At 42.9% G+C, this 20,295-nt stretch overlaps 1 protein-coding gene across 2 annotated transcripts in view; it reads left to right on the top strand.

Moving 5' to 3' along the window:
• SPON1 (spondin 1) overlaps positions 1-20,295 on the top strand; it is a 260,311-nt gene that overhangs the window by 18,710 nt on the left and 221,306 nt on the right. For both annotated transcript variants that reach the window (XR_005785063.1, XM_040456799.1), the window contains exon 2: positions 868-974. Coding sequence is in view for 1 of the 2 variants with exons in the window: in XM_040456799.1 (XP_040312733.1) it covers positions 868-974 (107 nt within the window). In the remaining variant the exon portion in view is untranslated. The remainder of the gene's footprint in view (positions 1-867; positions 975-20,295) is intronic.

Below are 20,295 nucleotides of genomic sequence, written 5' to 3'. Positions count from 1 at the left end.
AGGACACCTTCTGTTGGATCTTCTGTTGGATCCGCTGCGTTCTGCAGGCATAGGTGGGAGAGGGAGACTGGAAGATCCTGTGGAAAGTTTGTGCGGGCCAAGCAGAAAGTGGCATGCATCACGTCCATCTGTGCTTTCCCTTGGCAGAACGCACACAGACCTAACTGCAAGGGAGGCTGGGAAAGTGGTCTAGCTGAGTGCTTACAAGAAATAGGAAGTATATTTTGGAAAACACACAGCATTCTCTGCCCCAAAGGACTTTGTGAGGGAGTTTGGGCTGTGAGCGGCTAGATTTCTTTTGGAAGTGTAACATTAGATAACTGTCAAGATTGAGGTTGCTGACCAGGGATTTCTTTTTTTTTTTTTTTTAATGTTTATTTATTTTTGAGAGTGAGAGAGAGTGCAAGCAGTGGAACAGCAGAGAGAGAGGGAGTAGAGGATCTGAAGCAGGCTCCAGGCTCTGTGCTATCAGCACAGAGCCTGAACCAGGGCTCAAACTCACAAACCGTGAGATCATGACCTGGGCTGAAGTCAGAAACTTAACTGACTGAGCCACCCAGGTGCCCCTGACCAGGGACTATCTTTTTCAAATTGTGGCTACTGGGAGAGAGAGTGCACCAAAACCTTTGTTGGTTCAAGGAGGCCCAACTGAGATCATAGTTCAGGCATTTTGCAGGTTCTGAAATGTAAGGGGGAACGGGGTGGAGAGCAGAAGTTCACTACTCAAAGGAATGAGGCTTTTCCACTGTCTGCTGCCCCTCCAACCCACAGGTCTGGCTTGTTGATGGGGAACTCACCAACGTTCATTTGTCAGATGGAAGCCAGCTGATTCCTGTGCTTATGATCTGCTTTCTCCTCTCTCCACAGTAACCCTTTCAGCTGCCCCACCGTCCTACTTCAGAGGATTCACATTAATTGCCCTCAAAGAGAACAGAGAGGGTGATAAGGAAGAAGACCATGCTGGGACCTTCCAGGTAAGACTCCTCTGGGCTCCTCTGTTGCCCTCGTGCCCTTGTGGGTAAAAGCTAGGGGAAAGAAGGACATACTGAGGAGCTTGAGTGACAGTAGAGGTACAGGTGTCTGAGGTAGCTTCTCGGGAAGTTCCCTTGACCTTGGATCCGATGAGCCAGGATTGAAGAACCCATAATGGTGTAGGTGGCAAATGTCTCAAGCTTGCTTCCAGGCCTTCGGGATTGGCCACCAGGAAGGGATCTTCTCTGGACTCCCAGTGCCTGGGGGACTGCAGACAGCCCAGCACAGTGAGAGCACTTAGAGCCCTGGCGGGCCTGGCTGTTTTTCCCGAGAGCCATTTGTGATTGACTGGCAAGTCCCAAGTGTAAACGGAACAAGAGCTTAGGATGGCCAGACTGGAAGGAATTCAAAGCATAGGCGAAGGACTATTAAGGGAATGAAGAGATTGATTTATGAGAGGAGATTAAAAGAATTAAACATGCTTTGCTTGGCTAAATGAACAGGGCTGAGTGTGAGAGGTGGTAATGGTCTTTAAATGTCAGTCCTCACAGAACAACCTTCTCCAGGGGAGGCTGCGTTTGACTTTGTACAAAAGGGCACGGCCAGACGAAAGTGGGTCAAGAGAAGAAAGAGAATCTCAAAGGCAAGGGCCCTGACAGTGAGTCATATTTCACCGTGGAATATTCTTCCAAGGGAAGTGGCGGGAACATCATCCCCTTTCAGAGGTTTAGAAAAAGGCCATCCAGTCGTCAGAACATGTCCCAGAAGGACTGGGCCCATCCTAGGAGGAGGCCTGGCCAAATTTGCCGCAACCATTTCTCATCTCAAATTTCCATTGTTCTAGAATCCATTTTTATCTGACGTTTGCAAACTCAGAAAAAAAAAAAAAAAGCTCAAGAAAAATACTTAACACCCATAGCTGACTGTTGGGGAATCCTAGTATAAGTTGTGGGCTCCACAGAGGGCCCTGCCCCAAAATATCTCCCCCATCTAAAGACATCTTTTAATCCTTTGTAGCCAGGTTGTCATTTTGAATCCTGTGTTAAACAAAAAAATTTTTTTTCATGTTTGTTTATTTTTGAGAGAGAGAGACAGAATACAAGCAGGGGAAGGGCAGAGAGAGAGGGAGACACAGAATCTGAAGCAGGCTCCAGGCTCTGAGCTGTCAGCAAAGAGCCTGATGCAGGGCCCAATCTCACAGACTGCTAGATCATGACCAGAGCCAAAGTCAGACACTTCACTGACAGAGCCACTCAGGTGCCCCATTGAATCCTGTGCTTTAAAAAATGTCCATTGTTTTGTATTCTGGGTCTCTGGCCTAGTAGGGCTGTTAATTCCATGCTCATTGTGATGTTCTTCTGTGTACCTAGGTGGCAGGAACCTTCTTGGCATATATCTGAAGGAGTCACCCAGTTATAATACCAAGGATGCCCAGCATTTTCTGGGTTCTTACCGTGTGCCAGCTATTAGGTTTAGTTCTTTGTCTTGTTTTGGTTTATCTCATCTTAATTTAATTGGTGTACTTACTTTAATTCTCCAAACAGCCAAATGGATAGAAACTAGTATCCCTATTTTATGGATCAGGAAATTGAAACTAGGAAGATTGAGTCATTTGCGTAAACACCTAGTAAATAGTAAGCTCAGGTTCCTCTACCAGATGTCTGATTCCAGAGACTAAATTGTTTCGTTTCTGAATAGTGCCTAATAAGCTCCCGGCACAAGTGTATTTGGACAGGTGTATCGGTAAGGTTGTCATGATAGGGAAAGGAAGATTCATGCATGCGTTCAGCCCGTAAAGCATTGAAATAAATTCCCCTGGTCCTTGTTGTGCTAATTTACCTGGAGGTGTGGATGATTTATCAGATTCAGGTGAGAGATCTGGGTACCTGAGTGTCAGGAGGGGTAAAGTTCTAAGTGGGGAAAAGGTAGAGGGTGGGATGGGGGAAGAGTGACCTTAATTGCCACCCGAACAAAATGTATCTGCTTTAAAATGGTGCTTAGAGGGGCGCCTGGGTGGCTCAGTCGGTTGGGCGTCTGACTTCGGCTCAGGTCATGATCTCACCGTCCGTGGGTTCGAGCCCCGCATAGGGCTCTGTGCTGACAGCTCGGAGCCTGGAGCCCGCTTCCAACTCTGTGTCTCCCTCTCTCTCTGCTCCTCCCCCGCTCAAGCTCTATCTCTGTCTCTCTCAAAAATAAATCAACATCAAAATGGTGCTTAGAGATATATACTCAAAACAGTTGCAACCAGGGATTCAACTAGGTATTTGTACAGCCGTGTTCATAGCAGCACTATTCACAACAGCCAAATGTAGAAACAACCCAAACATCTCCTGATGGATGATTTGGCTAAACAAATGTGATGTGTACATACAGTGCAATATTAATTCTTGAAAAGTAAGGACATTCTAACACATGCTATATGTAACATAGATGAACCTTGAAGACGTTGTGCTAAGTGAAATAAACTAGTCACAAAAAAGGACAAAATACTGTATGGTTCCACTTATGTGAGGACCTAGAATAGTCAAATCCAGAGAAACAGAAAGTCAAATGGTAGTTGCCAGGGGCTACAGGGGAGAAGGGAGTAAGGAATTCTTGACGAACAGAGAGTTTGGGTTTGGGAAGATGAAAACAATTCTGGAGATAGATGGTGAGTGATGGCTGCACAAAAATATAGAGTGTACTTAATGTCAGTGAACTATACATTTAAAAATGGTTAGAGCGGCGCCTGGGTGGCGCAGTCAGTTAAGCGTCCGACTTCAGCCAGGTCACGATCTCGCGGTCCGTGAGTTCGAGCCCCGCGTCGGGCTCTGGGCTGATGGCTCAGAGCCTGGAGCCTGTTTCCAATTCTGTGTCTCCCTCTCTCTCTGCACCTCCCCCGTTCATGCTCTGTCTCTCTCTGTCCCAAAAATAAATAAACGTTGAAAAAAAAATTAAAAATGGTTAGAATGGTAAATTTTATGTATATTCTCCCCCCCAGCCCCCCACCGCCACACACACACAAAGGATGCCTGAGTTAGACCTAATGGAGACACGATGTGGAGTTAGGCCTGATGAGGATGTGGCTGCTTTCTTTAAAGGCTATTCTGTTTTAATTCAATAAACTGATAGTCCTTCCCAACCCACTGTCGTTTCTACTCAGCTAAATCTTGGTCCTTTCAGCTGATCAGTGAATACAGGGCCCTGCTCACAGTGGGCAGTGAGTAAATGTCTGCTGAATGAATAAATGAGTGAATTATTCTTTCTACTCGTATCTGTTACTCAGTCCTTTTCAGAACTCCTGTCTCTTTACGCATCTCTCCTTCTTCCTTCTCTTGGAGCTTCGCACATGCTTTCATGTTGCATCGCAGTGATTCTCCGAGTGCGGTCTCTGGACCAGCAGCATCAGCACCACTGGGGGACCTTGTTAGAAATAAAAAATCTCAGGTCCCACCCAGACCTACTGAATGAGGCACTCACAGGCTGCGACCTGTGTTTTAACAAGCGCTCAGGGTGAATCCAGTGTCTGCTCGAGTTTGAGAGCCGATGTTGAAATGAGGCACAGATCCAGCCCATCCAACACGAACTCCTCCATCATCACATCAACGTATCTGTCTGCTGCCATATATCCTATCGCTTCCACCAGCCCTTGAGGAATCAAAGTGAGGAACAAACACAAAAAATGCCTCACAGACAATAATAATGCCTGTGTGCCAGGTACCATTCTAAGTGGTTTACATTTATTAACTCATCACGATGAGCTAGCACTGTTACCCTGTCTTTCACAGATGAGGGAATTGTGGCACAGAGCAATTAAGTAACTTTCTTAAGACCGCTCAGCTCTAAGTGATAAAGCTGGGATTCAAACTCAGGCAGTCTGGCCCCAGATCCCTACTCCCCCCACGCTCTACACTGCCTCTCAACGTGTACGTGTTGAGTGAAAATATGAGGGTCTACTATGACTTTTTTATGGTGGTAGTCTCTGTGCCAAGAGCTTTATATGCATTATCTTACCTAATTCTCATAGCAACCCTGTGAGGTCAGTACTGTTACCACCATTTTCCAGAGGATGGAACTGAGTCTCCAAGGTGCTAAGTGAATTGACCAAAGTAATCCAACGTGTACATGGGGGAAGGGACAAACGCCATGCCGGTGATTTTCTCACACTTCATCTCCCCGCCCCCACCCTGCCCTTGGACATTAAATGCACACTCCACCTGGGTTCCCCTTGCACGGCGCATGCCATCTTGTCTCTCCTGCTTCCCTGTGGTCTCTGTACTTGCCTCTCCCACGGCAGCCTACAAGTCTTCTCTCTCCACCGAAGCTGTCATGTTTGGAGTCACTCGCTTATTCGTGGGCATTCATGCAGTGTCTCCTATACGCCAGGCACTGGGGTAACGACGGTGACAAAAACAGGCACGGCTCTGCCCTCCCGGAGTACAGTGTCCTCTGTGCAACTGCACCTTAAAAATTACCTCTGCTGCCAGCAGGCGTAGTAGAAAGTCATCCGTTGGAACCCGAGCAGGTGACCAGAAGCTACAAACGCCACGGTGATTTTCAAAACACATACATAGTGATTAACACATCTGTAGAAGCACTTCTTTGTTGACACCTCCGCTCCAGATACAACAGTCTCGAGACCCTAACAACAACAAAATTCTGATACTCTTTCAATCTGGTTAAAGATTACATTCTTCGTTCTGAAAGTGACTCGGAGGATGCGTGGTTCTGCTTCTGCATGAGTGAGCCCTTACGCAGAGAATACAGACTCACCAGGTACAAACAAGTGTGAATGTTAATGCCCCTTTAGACTCAGTGGGGGAGGGAATGGGGCCGCAGGGTACGGGGTTATGCTCTCACCACGTGGCCAGACCCAGGAAGAAGGGGGTGGGGCTGCCCATCTGCTTCCAGCAAGGCGGCCTGGGCACAGACTGGGGAATCTGTCTCTGGCTGCTAGAAGGGAGAGACAGGGGAATCTCTCTTTGATGAGCGAGTTGGGTGTACTTATGGGTAATTGAAAGTGACAAGGAATGCAGGGGTTGGACTGCCTGCACAAAAGTAACCCACTAATCCTTTAAAATTGTATTGCTAAAACCGAATTGCTCCCTGGAATGCCCGTGGCCCAGCCAACTGTCCAGCTCATCGCCCCCTTCCTTCAGGTCTCTGCTCAGATGGCCTTTTCTCAGGGACGCCATCTGGATCCCCCTATTTGAAGCTTCCTCCTCCCCTTCAGTTCCCTGGCTGGATTTCCTATCCTTCCCCACTTAATTTTTGTCCTGTTGCCTTTTTTGCCACACGATGTGCCATTTTACTTGTTGACTTGAGTATTATCTGCCCCCTTCCATTAGATTGTGAGCTCCTCAAGGCAGGGGGTTTTATCTGTCTTGTTTGCTGAAGGGTTGTTTGCCTGAGAAATCCCTTGTCAATACCATACAAACAAGTATCTTTTTAATAACTAATTATTCCATATTCTTAATCACCTGTTTCTAAACTATTTTCATTATCTCTTCATTAACAATATGTATTAGCATCTAATGGGTCCTGAGCTACAGTAGAAGCTCAGAGAGGTTCTAAAAATAAAATGCTGTTGCAAGCCCATCCTTAAGAATTTTCTTAGTTTGTAGGAAAACTTTCTTTTGTTATGGTCATCTGAACTTAATCATGCCCCTTAAAAGACTAGGATTTTTCAATGTGCTATTCACTATTATAAATAATGGAGTAAAAACAGGTTTTGGGTTTTGTGTTTTTTTTGTTTTTTTTTTTGCATATGCCTTTCTTTGTTTGGTATTATTTTGGTAGAATAGATTCCCAGAACTGTAATTACATACACAAAGGATGTGGACTTTTTAATGTTTTTGATATATGTTGATTGCAAAGGTGATTATAACACTCCCGTCAGCGCTCCTTCCAACAGCCTGATCTGGGCTTGTCATCATGGTAACCACACCCACTGATGGGAAGGGACACATATATTCCCATATCAGGACTAGGCATCAGAGGACTTGGGCAGGTCAAATTGATTAACCAACTGTAGCAAGATGAAAGCTAATGGAGGAACACAGACAGTCACTTACTTAGATCCAAATAACCAATTGCACGTGTACAAGAAGAGATACTTGGACTTATGGCAGCGCATTAAACAAACAACAACAAAAATACCCTAGGGTTTTTAGTTGCCTGTAAGTTCAGAATGAGTCATCTATTGAGAAAGGACCATGAAAAGCTAATGAGGTCTTAGGACGCGTCATAGGTGCATGAACACAGGAGTCAGATTGTTTTGTGGGATTATTATTTTTTTAATTTATTTTAGAGAAAGAGGGCATGTGAGTCAGGAAGAGGGACAGAGAAAGAGAGAACCCCAAGCAGGGTTCATGCTCAGTGGGGAGCCCAACACAGGGCTCGATCCTATGACCCTGAGATCATGATGTGAGCCATAATCAAGAGTCAGATGCTCAGCTGACTGAGCCACTCGGGCCCCCTATGTCTTATGGGATTCTTAATCCCTCCTGAGTGAGCTCACAATATTCTCTTTCTTCATATATAGAATACACCTTTCTAGTGAACGAATATTACAGTGTAAAATATACAGCGTTTTCTTTCATGCATTTGTTTATTCAGATATTTCCTTAGCATTCAGACCACTCTGTACTTTTCCTTCAGAGTGTTTTTGTTTAACATTTCTCTGCACCTACCAAATTGTAGGGCAAAATCATATGTGTTTTGTTCACTAGTATATTTCTAGCCACCAGCACCATACCTGGCACATGGTAGACACTCAATAAATGTTAGCTGAGATGAAATATTTCATTAGCTGTGAAAGGCAACATACTAGGCTCTGAGTGTATTGAGATGAATAATTAAGGCCTGGTGCCTGGTATCAGGTGGTCAGGATCTACAGCAGAACTTGCCAACCCTGGTGGATCCCAAGTGGGTTATTGGAGCACCTAGATATTTACTTGTTTAGATATTGGGGTGGACTCATTTGTTTACCCTAGGGAAATTCTATCGTTTCCTGCATGTGACACAGAGTAAGCCAATTGCACATGCACAAGAAGAGAGACTTTCATTTACGGCAGCACGTTCGGCAGGCAGATAAGAACGATATAGAAAGGACTGTTTTTGCAACATGCTAGGCACTAGAATTGCTGCATGTGTGACAATAAGAAAACAGTCATTTTCAGGAAGTGAGGAGGGATTGCTGATTTGAGAGGAGAGAAAAGACGTTCATAGAGGTGATTACTTTGAGTTGTCTCTTTGGGTGGTTCAAGCTTACAGGTGCACAGGGGGTGACAATGAAGGGTATGTGTGAAGTCCACTCTACTGTTTCCTCAGACCTCTATTTTAAAACTTTCCCTACTTAATGTTTCACTGCATCTTCTTTGATCAGTGCATAGAGCCCAGCAGGGACACAGTAAGCTTTCTTACATGAATGAATGAATGAATGAATGAATGAATGAATGAATGAATGAACGAACGGATGAATGGACAGACGAACGAATGAACAAACTAGGGGATAAAAGACATGCTATGGCTAGCCCCTTCTCTTCAGGAATTCACTCAGGGTAAAATGCCTCTGTGAAGATGTGATCCTAAGAGAACCATCAAAAGAACACATTTTAAAGGCAATGGCAGGACCTCTTGTTCGATACTTCGTTTTCTTTTTTTTAATTGCCATCTGAAATCATTTGTAAGGAGAGTGAGAAGCAGCTTGCCTTGTGAGTGCCTGGGGTACACATGGGGTCCTCAGGCTGCTACAGCCCTGATCTCTGGTGCCTGCTACCAGGAAGGATGAAAAGCAGTTTCCTTCCAAGCAAGCAAGCCCTGAGTCTGAGAACCAGATGCTCTATGGGGAGGAACAGCAGAGCACACACCCTTGTTTTGTGTTGGAAAATACAGAAAAGGATAAATACAGAGGGTGGTGAAGACGAAATAAAAAATGTCCTCTTATAACATAGAGATAATCACTATTAACATTTGGGTACATTTCCTTCCAGATTTTAAATATATATGCATATATGTAGTTGCTCAACAAATATTGGAACCAAACTATATATAGGATCTTATGACCTCTTTTATTTTTAATGAACATTATATTATGAGTATATTTCAATACAATTAAACATTATTCCACAGCATGAATTTTAATGACTTTATAATACTCCACTATTCCGTTGAATTATAATTTATTCCACCATTCCTCTGTTGTTGGGCACGATAGGTTCCAGTTGTTTTCATTTTTCCTCTTTCGTTATATAAAAAAAAAAAAAACCCACTGCAATGAACACAACACATAAATCATTGTTAACATCTGTGACCATTTCCCTATTATCAATTTCAAGAATTACATTACAGGGTTGAACTAATGTCTCCCTCCCACTCTTTCTCTCTGCACACACACATGCACACATGTGTGCATGTATATATTAGCTCCTCTATTTCTAAAAGGGGACATTTGGAATTAGACAGTGTCACTGGTAGGCACATGGATTATTATGACAGGAGAAAGCATTCCTATTCCTAGGCTGATTTTCTTCCTCAAAAAGGACTCTTTATCTCATTATTTCTTCCAATTCTAGCTTAACTTGTCTAGTTAGAATATACGTTGGGTGTGCGGAAAGAACGTGGTTTTGGAGTCAGCGGGCCCAGGCTCAAATTCTGCCTCCACCAGCTGGGTGAAGAAGTCACTTAATTTCTTTGACTCGTAGCTCCTTCATCTATAAAGTAGGGATGAGAAAGGTTATTTTGAGAATCAGATGAGCTACTTTATGTAAAATTCCCCAGATGGTGTCGGGATGTAATGAACCCTCAATCAACATCTCTTCCTTCTGAGCCGGAAGCTTAGTAGGGTGCCCTTTCCACGTCTCTGTGGCCAGTGAATCACAAACCCCGTCCCTCTGTAGACATGAGCAGATATCCCACCTTCGGTATAACCAACCAGCTGTCTTTTCGACCCCCAAGTGAGGGGGGGGACAGGCTTGTCTAATTCTTTCTATCTTCATTGTAATATGATTGGGAAGTCTATAAAGTAAAATGGGAAAACTTCACTGTTTCTGGATACATCATACCCAGTAAATAAAAATAAAACTCTGGTCCCTGAGGGTGCTAGGTGGTTGGCTGGGCTCCATTACTGGCTTTGTGACCTTCTCCCACACAGCAGTTTAACCAAAAATGGGTTCAAATTATACTTTGAGAAAGACAAATGCCGGGGAGGGGGGAGCGATGAGCAGACAGAGGAAACCACAACTATCACCTCCAGGTATGAAGTAGTCTAGTTGTTTATTTAATGCTCTCCCTCTTAGCTGTAGGTTCCATGAAAACAGGACAGTCCATTTCTTTCGTCCCCAGTGCTGGGTACAATGCCTGCCACACAACAGGCACTCAGTAAACACGTGTCACATAAATAAACCAATCTACTAATTTCCTGTCAGTTTCTGACCCATCCCATGAGGTGGGCACTGTTCTCGTCCCCATCACGCAGGCCAGGTAATACCGAGCGAAACGGAAACCGTGACAAAGGGCACAGAGCCATAAATGGTGGGGAGCGAGGATGGAAACGTGAGGACAGACTCTGTGCCATTTTCTCTGTTCAGCATCTTGTGTGGCTACAGGAACAGAAGTGTGGGAGGGACAGACTGAAATCGACTGCTTGTCTCCTAAAATCTTCTCAGGGTTGTTCCAGAAAGCACACTGGGTTCATCACCTCAAGGGTCCTTCTTGTGCTGTCATCCCCTGACACCCATATCTTACTTCCATCCCATTTGGAGTCTGTGCCCCTACCCCGTCTCCACGCTCTCTCACACTTGGCACATCCTTTATTCAGTCCTTCACACACTGTGGCTTAATGTGTTAAATCCCTGTTCGCCAACGAGATTCTGCAAAGAGACGGAAATCTGGGCCGTGGCCATCTCCGTATTCCCACGGCTTCCCCAAGGCTTGGCACTCTGGCCAGTAGATAAATGTTTCCCAAATTGATGGACGACTTGCTGCTGGAATTTTTGGCCCTCGTTTGCGGGCATTCGTTGGTCTCATGCTTTCTTGCATGGGAACTAGTATTGTTTTCCCATCTATCTTCTGAAAGGTCTAGAAATCATTTTCAAGTACGTCATAGAATTGTTTAGCAGACAACCTGTAACTCTTATTGCCTCCAAAGAACTTTTATCAGGTACGTGTCAAGTAGATGGAAAATGCCAGTAAGTCATGGCGTGGCCTTGTAATCCCCTCATCTTTGTTTTTCGCTTCTAAGTTTTTATTTTTCCATTTTTTTAAATGGAAGTGTAGTTGACACACAATGTTACACCAGTTCCAGGTGTACAACATAGTGATTTGATAACTATATACGTTATGCTCTGCTCCCTACAAGTGTAGCCACCATCTGTCCTCATATAACACTATTACAATATCATTGACTATATTCCCTATGCTATCCCTGTCATCCCTGTGACTTATTCCATAACTGGAAGCCTGCGTCTCCCACTATCCCTCATCCATTTTGTCCATCCTCCCACCCTGCTCCCCTCTGAGAACCATCAGTTTGTTCTTTTGTAGTTATATATTTATGTTCTTTATATTCGTATTTTGTTCTTTATATTTATCTATGTTTCTGCCTCTTGTTTGTGTATTCATTTGTTTTGTGTTTTAGATTCCACACGGAAGCGAAATCACATGGTATTTGTCTGGCTGAATTGTGCTACCTTCTAGGCCCACCTGTGTTCTCACAAAGGCAAGATCTCATCCTTTTCTATGGCTGAGCAATATTCTATTGTATATACAGATGCCACGTCTTCTTCATCCACCCTTCCTTCCATCCATCGATAGACACGGGTTGCTCCCACATCTTCACTCTTGTAAATAATGCTGCAATAAACATAGGGGTGCAGATATCTTTTCAAATTAGTGTTTTTTGTTTTCTTGGGGTAAATACCCAGTAGTGGAATTACTGAATCATATGGTATTTCTATTCTTAATTAAAAAAAAATTTTTTTAACATTTATTTTTGAGACAGAGAGAGAGACAGAGCATGAGTGAGGGAGGGGCAGATAGAGAGGGAGACACAGAATCCAAAGCAGGCTCTAGGTTCTAAGCTGTCAGCACAGAGCCCGATGTGGGGCTCGAACTCACCGACTGCGAGATCATGACCTGAGCCGAAGCTGGACGCTCAACCGACTGAACCACCCAGATACCCCTCTATTTTTAATTTTTTGAGGAACCTCCATGCTGTTTTTCACAGTGGCTGCACCAGTTTGTATACCCACCAACAGTGCAAAGGGTTCCCCTTTCTCCACATCCTTGCCAACACGTGTTGTTTCTTGTATGGTCGATTTTAGCCACTGTGACAGGTGTGAGGTGTTATCTCGTTGTGGTTCTGATTTGCATTTCCCTGATGATGAGGGATGTTGAGCATATTTTCATTTGTATGCCTTCTCTGGAAAAATGTCTATTTAGGTCTTCTGCCCATTTTTTAAGTTTATTTATTTATTCGAGAGAGAGAAAGAGCATGAGAGAGAAAGAGCAGGGCACGGGGAGGGAGAGAGAGGGAGAGAGAATCCTAAGCAGGTTCTGCGCTCTCAGCCTGATGGGGGCTTGAACTCATGAACCATGAGATCATGACCTGAGCCAAAATCAAGAGTCAGATGCTTCATCAACTGAGCCCCCCAGGCACCCCTGTCTTCTGCCCATTTTTAATCAGATTATTTGTATTTTGGTGTTCAGTTTTGTAAGTTCTTTATATATTTTGGAATTAACCCCTCGTCATACATATCATTTATAAATATCTTCTCCCATTCAGTAGGTTGCCTTTTCATTTTGTTGATGGTTTCATTTGTGGTCCAAATGTTTTTTATTTGGAATAGTTTTCATAATTTTCTTTTGCTTTTGTTTCCCTTGCCTGAGGAGACATCTCTAAAAAATTTTTCTGTGGCCAATGTCAAAGAAATTACTGCCTATGTTTTCTTCTAGGGAATTTATGGTTTCATGTCTTACATTTAGGTCTTTAATCCATTTTGAGTTTAGTTTTGTGTATGGTAAAAGAAAGTGGTCCATTTTCGTTCTTTTGTATATAGTTGTCCAGTTTTCCCAGCACTATTTATCAAAGAGACTGGTCTTTCCCCATTGTATATCCTTGCCTCCTTTGTCATATATCAATTGGCCATATAAGCATGGATTTATTTCTGGGCTCTCTATCATGTTCCTTGATCTATGTCTGTTTTTGTGCCAGTACCATACTGTTTGGATTACTACAGCTTTGCAATATATCTTAAAATCTGTGATTGTGCTACCTCCAACTTTGTTTTTACTTCTCAAGATTGCTTTGCCTATTAGGGTTTTTTTTTGGTGATTCCATACAAGTTTTAGTATTATTTGTCCTAGTTCTGTAAAAAATGCTGTTGGTATTTTGATAGAGATTGCATTGAATCTGAAGATTGCTTTAGATAGTATGGAAATTTTTCACTACATGAATTATTCCATATCTTTCCATTTGTTTGTATCCTCTTCAAAATAATTTTCATAATTTATGTATTAAGTAGCTTAAAAATGCCAATAAGTCACTGTGTGGCCTTATAGTCCCCTCATCTTTAAAATGAAAATACTGAGTCTCCATTCCAGATCTAATTACTTTATGGGCTAGATTTTAATTCTGGTGTTACAAACATTTAAGCCATCTGTTTGCTTTTTAAAATAGAGTTAAAAAATAATAAAAAATAAATAAAATAGAGTTAAATCCAGAGAGTGAATGGATCATAGTTTATTTAAACAGTAGCCTATTGAAGGAAATTTAGGTAAATTTTTAAAATATTATAAATAATTTTTGTAAAGAAAACCCTTTTCATTTATTTATTTATTTATTTATTCAACAAATATTTATTAACAGCTTGTACAGGCATGTTCTAAGCTGTGAGAATACAGCTATGATCAAACAGACAAAAATCCCTGCCCTACGAACATTGCTTTTTTTTTTCATGTTTATTTTTGAGAGAGAGAGGATGAGCAGGGTACAGGCAGAAAGAGAAGGGAACAGAGGGTCTCAAGCAGGCTCTGTGCTGATAGAAGACAGCCCAGTTGGGGGCTTGATCTCATGAACTGGAAGATCGTGACCTGAACCTATGTCAGATGCTTAACCAACTAAGCCACCCAGGTGCCCCTGAACATTGCTTTTCTATATTTTAAATCATATTCATGGATAGAACCCAAATTTTCTGTACCAGATACTTTTTAGGCTCTTGATGTATATTAAAACACTTCTGTCACACCTGATCAAGTAGGAATTTGAGTAGGAGCCTGACTCAGAGCTTACTTTTAGAAAGTATGTATAACCTTTGCCAAGTTATTCTTTGTGTGCCCCCTTGGACACAAAACTGTCCCTCCATTTGACCCCAGCTGATACCTGAAGTTCCACAATCCTTTGTTTGTGGGAGACCAGGGTATTGGCTAGAGGGAGTCCCCATCATTTACCACATGGTTACTAAACCACAATTTACAAGTCCCATTCTTGTGTAGTTACCTTTTTTTTTTTTTTTACATTTTTACAATGTTTTTATTTATTTTGAGAGAGATAGATAGAACATGACCAGGGGAGGGGAAGAGAGAGAGGGAGAGAGAGAGAGGGGGAGATGCAGAATCCGAAGCAGGCTCCAGGCTCTGAGGTGTCAGCACAGAGTCCAATGTGGGGCTTGAACTCACGAACCATGAGATCATGACCTGAGCCGAAGTCCGACTCAACCGACTGAGCTACCCCGGGTGCCCCTCAAAGGTCATTTTTGTCAAAGCATCCATTTCTGACCACATCTTATAAAACAATACCTGTATCACTCAATCCCATTTATCCTGCTTTAGTTCTCTTTATTTGACTTATCACCGTCTGACCTGTTATAACTTGTGGGTTACTAGCTAGTTTTCCTCACTACAATATCAACTCCATGAAAGTAGGGACACTGCTTTGTTAAGCGCTGTATCTGTTCCGTACTGTCACAGTGCCTGGCACATAGTAGGCATTTAATAAACAGCTTTCGATTTCTTAGGTGTGCCTTTTAAAATTCAGCCCTAAAATAAGTTGTTCTTTTTGACAATGGAATGACACTAATGGTATGGTAAAGACAAGGATTCTGGAACCAACTTTTCACCCCTTTCCTTCTCAAAGTCAGCTGACATCCCAGGGTTTCTTCATATGCATCTATATGAGGACACACACGCTTATACACACCTCCTAGCCTCTTTCCAAAGCAGCCTATACTTGTACAGATGCCTTTCTGGCTTCCTAGTACAGGACCTTGCCTGAATCCCAATTTAATGTTATCATCTTTGTGGCAACATAGCCACTCACCCCCTCACTGACTGCATAAGTTTGGGCCACTTAATTTAACCTTGCTAAGCTTCAGTTTCCTTGCCTGTCAGTTTGGAAAAATACTAAAGATTAGATAAGGATCTCCAGTTTCTGCTTTGACATAGAAAGAGCTTGGAAGTCCACTCCTGTCCTCACAAGAAAGAAGCTGAAAAATTGAAAATCAAGAACTCTAATTATATCCATCAGTGAATTGAGGACACAAGACAAACGGCCTCCTCTTTGCCCCCAACCTGTAGAGACAGGGGCTACTGAGAATCATAGCTTATCAGGAGCAGAAGTTGCTGGAGACAGTAACTGATGGGGGCACTTAAATGGTCACTGACAGATAGCTAGAGGCTGAGTATAAACTACCTTGAGAGTTAAACCCCTTGGAGCCCAATATTAAGGGATCTCAACACTTCAGTGAATTAAAAAAATTTTTTTTAATTTTTGTTCTTTTTTTAATCTTTATTTATTTTTGAGAGAGAGACAGAGTGTGAGCAGGGAAGGAGCAGAGAGAGAGGGAGACACAGAATCTGAAGCAGGCTCCAGGCCCCAAGCTGACAGCACAGAGCCCAACGCGGGGCTCAAACTCAAAAACCATGAGATCATGACCTGAGCCAAAGTCGGATGCTCAACCGACTGAGCCACCCAGGCGCCCCAAATGTTTGTTCATTTTTGAGGCAGAGAGAGAGAGACAGAGCATGAGTGGGGAAGGGGTAGAGAGAGAGGGAGACCCAGAATCTGAAGCAGGCTCCAGACTCTGAGCTGTCAGCACAGAGCCCAATGCAGGGGTCAGACTCACAGACCGCGAGATCATGACCTGAGCTGAAGTCGAGGGCTTAACTGACTGAGCCACCCAGGCGCCCCCACACTTTTGTGAATTTTACCTCTAGAAGCCCCACCATGTTCTCACCTGGTGAAGGTGAGAGAAAATTTTTCTCCTGCTTCAGGCAGAGGGAGGGAAACAATAACCATTTTGAAATATATCCAGAACAGTCTCCATAATAAGATCTGCCCTCAAAGGAGACTACCAGAGCCTTATCTGAGCTGGGAGAAGGACAATTAGCCAACTCTAGCCACCTCTAGCCTTCCTATCTCATATAAGGGGAGGAATAAAGGCTAAGAAACTTCTGAAAATCATAGCCAGAGACTCTGGCCCAGTAAGAAATCTGAGGTTAATAATAAGGTTATAGACTGCTTCCCCTTCCCAATACCTTATTGTCTCATCAACAGGATTCCAGTATAATGACAATTTAAGAGGGAGTTTCTAGAGAAAACCAAAGATAATAGAGGAGACAGAAATAAAAATACTAGAGGGTATTGAAACCTCTGACACCTACAACCACAGCAAGCGTTAAATACAGCCTAACTTCTAACCAGATAAACATGAAACTTCACACTAGCATTTTATTTATCTCAGTTCCTGTTATCCTATAGATCATCTCTGGCTTTCAACAGAAAATTACAAGGCATGCTAAAAGGCAAGAAAAAACACCATGAAGAGACAAAGCAAACAGCAGAACCAAACTTAGGGCAGAGATTTTGGAGTTATCAGACTAGGAATTTAAAATAACTGAATAATATGCTAAGCACCGTAAAGAAAAAAGTGTATAACATGCAAGAGCAGATGGTAATGTAAGCAAAGAATTTGAAATTCTAGGAAAGAATCAAAAGAAAATGCTAGAAGCCAAAAATACTGTAACAGGTAATGAATACCTTGGATGGACTCACCAGTAGATTGGACGTGGCCAAGGAAAGGATCAGTGAGCTTGAAGATATGTCAGTAGAGGTGTTCCAAGCTGAAATGCAAAGGTAAAAAAAAAAAAAAAAAAAAGAATGGACAAAAAAAAGTTCAGAATATTGAAAAACTGTGGGACAATTACAAAAGGCATAACATAGGTACAATGGGAATACCAGACCAAAAAAAATGGGAAAGGAGTAGAAGAAATGTTTGAAGACTAGATGAGCTAAATAAAAAAGACTTATCAAAGTACCTGGTACATACTATGTGATCAATAAATGATAGCTATTATAATTACCACTATCATCAATTGATAGATCCAAGTACCAGAAGAGGAAAGGAGAGTATGGATCAAAGACAACATTTTAAAGAGAACTTATTCTTACTTGGGGGTGGGGGGGCATACTTCTTTATTTGAGGGCAGGGCAAAGGCAAAGGAAACTGGTGAAAATATACAACAATTTGATGAATAAGAAATGAAGGTGATAGAGTTCACGTAGGATGCTCTCCATATAATTCAGACTTTAATAGTAATATCTCCCTCACGAGATTATTGAGAAGATCAAATAATATATAACACTGCTTTTCAAATTGTAGTGAACATCAGCATCTCCTGGGCTCTTGTTTATAATGCACCTCTCTAGGTTCCGACCCCGAGAATTTGATCCTACGCATGTAAGAGGGTGAGGAGCTGGGGCAGAGAGCCCTGCATTTTTTAAGAAACACCCCAGGTAAATCTGGTACAGGTGCCTCACAGACCACGTTTCAAGAAGTGTATGGACACATTTGATTACAGCTTGACCAGAAACATGCTCAACAAGTGTTTTTCAAGTAGGGAGAGGCAGGCTCATCTGTAGAGGAGGTCAGGATGGGGCTGAGGACTGAAGAGTTGGAAGAGGCTGGGAACAAGGGCAGGAGTAAGTATGAAGTCCATAAGGTGAACGGAAAGACTGCCCAGCGACAGAAAACACACGTTCCTAGGAGGAACCTTCAGACTAGATTTGTAATTGTCTCCATCAGTCCTCAGGAGCCTGGTTGCCGGAGCCAAGTGAACAGGTGATGTGATTTTCGCAGGGCTGACAAACCCAGGGGTACAATGGAAGATGGGAAGAGAAACGAGGTAGTGGCTGGAGGAGAGGGAACCAGGGCACCATTGAGGAGGCTGGTAAGGGTCCAGACTGGGGAGGAGGCAGTGCCTCTAACATCTCCTATCATTAAAAAACCCGGAAGGTCCTAGCTCTGCACATCTCCCCCAACCATTACCTCATTTCTCTGCCCCCACGTCAGAGCCAAATATCTCAAGACAGTGATGTCTACGCATAGTTTTTCTTCCATCTTCACCATCCATTCACTTCTTAACCCCTTCAGCCTAGATTTAGCCCTGTTACTCCACTGAACTGGTTCTTCCAGCTTCTTCAGTGGTCTCCATGTTGTCAGAAGACCCTTCTCCATCATCTCCTTATATATCCTTCAACGTCAGAGAGGGCTAACCACTTGCTGTTTCCTGAAACACTCTCCTCTTGTGTCTTCCCAGTTTTATTTATTTTTCTTTCTGGCTCTGGCCGTGGCTTTGTTTGCTTCTTTTCTCTACCTGGCCTGTAAATCTGTTTCTCAGACTTGGCACGGTTTACATTTGGGGTCAGATAATTCTTTGTTGCAGGCAGCTGTCCTGTGCATTGAAGGGTGTTTAGCAGCGTCCCTGGCTTCTACCCACTGAAGACCAGTAGCACCCTCCCACACACCAATTGTGATAATCCAGAAATTTTCCAGATGTTGTCAGATGCCCCTTGGAGACAAAACTGCCTTCACCAAGACCCACTGCTTTATTTTATTTTATTAAAAATTTTAAAAATGTTTATTTAATTTTTTTTGTTTTGAGAGAGAGAGACAGAGACAGAGCACAAGCAAGCAGGGGAGGGCCAGAGAGAGAGGGAGACTGAATCCAAAGCAGGATCCAAGCTGTTAGCACAGAGCCTGACGCGGGGCTCCAACTCACAAGCTGCGAGATCATGACCAAAGTTGGATGCTTAACCGACTGAGCCACCCAGGCACCCTGAGACCCACTGCTTTAAATGTGCACTCCCCCAAACTCAGTCCTGTGACCTTTCTGTCCTTTCTGTACAGTCTAAGTTTGGCTCATTCATTCCTATGGCTGTAAGCATCATCTACATGATAATGATGCCTATTCGTACTTCACTTAAACATTTGTTGCCCACTGCCTTATTCTAGACTTTGGGCTGAGAGAGAGGATAAGGTAAGACTGTGGCTTTTTGAATTAGACAGCATGGATTTATTTATATATTATATGTCATATATATATATATATATATATATATATATATATATATATATATTATTTTATATTTTTTTTTTTTTTTTTTTAAGTAGGCTCCACGTGAAGCCCAACATGGGGCACAGCCCTGAGATCAAGACTTGAGCTGAGGCCAGGAGTCAGATGCTTAACCAACTGAGCCACTCAGACACCCCACAGACCACATGGATTTAAATCCCTGTTCTACTCTTTGCTAAAGACTGTGTAACTTGAGCCCTCCTACTTTCCATTCGTTTGTCTAAAAAAAATAGAAATAATGAAGAGGTTAAACGTACGAGAGACTATCAGAATCCTTGGCACATAGTAAGTGGTTAAACATTAGTAATCATAACTTTTATAATCATTACCACAGCTCCTTAAGGGTAAGCACAACGGGCTTCTGAAGCACAAAAGAGGTGTGGTTATCCCCATTGGGTCCAGTAAAACACTGTTGACAGTTTAGAGCCTAAGAAAGTTGAGTTCAAATCCTCATTCTGCAACTCCATTCTGTGGCCTCTCTAAGCCCCTTTCTTCCTCCCTGTTAAATGGGAATAATAATAATCGTACCTACTTCACTGGATGAATCAAATGAGGTAATTCTAGGAAAAGGATTTAGCACGATGTTTAATACATTGGAACTAATAAACATTGGCACTTATTATTAGGGGGAACATGGGAGAAGTTAATCTTTAGCTTAATTTCAAAGCTTGAAGGGAGGGTGGCACTGGCAGAGGGAAGAGCAAGGCCAAAAGATTAGAGGCAAGGAAAAGAGTGCTATGATCTGGGAATGGCAAGGATTTCCAGGTTGCTAGTGCATAGCTTGGGCCGTGAGACGAAACTGGGGAAGGCCAGAATCTCAATGCCCCTTCATGCTAGTTTAAGGCTATGGACTTTATCCTTTTACCAACTTCAGATGGAAATCTATTTGTTGGCAAGGGGAGGAGAGTTTTAGACTAGGGAACAACAGTATAA

Source organism: Herpailurus yagouaroundi, unplaced genomic scaffold (assembly GCF_014898765.1).
Source record: "Herpailurus yagouaroundi ecotype Mexico unplaced genomic scaffold, PumYag 218, whole genome shotgun sequence".
In the NCBI taxonomy this organism is placed as follows: Eukaryota; Metazoa; Chordata; class Mammalia; order Carnivora; family Felidae; genus Herpailurus; species Herpailurus yagouaroundi.
The sequence above is the reverse complement of the archived record's forward strand: the minus strand, read 5'-3'. Positions and strand labels throughout refer to the sequence as shown.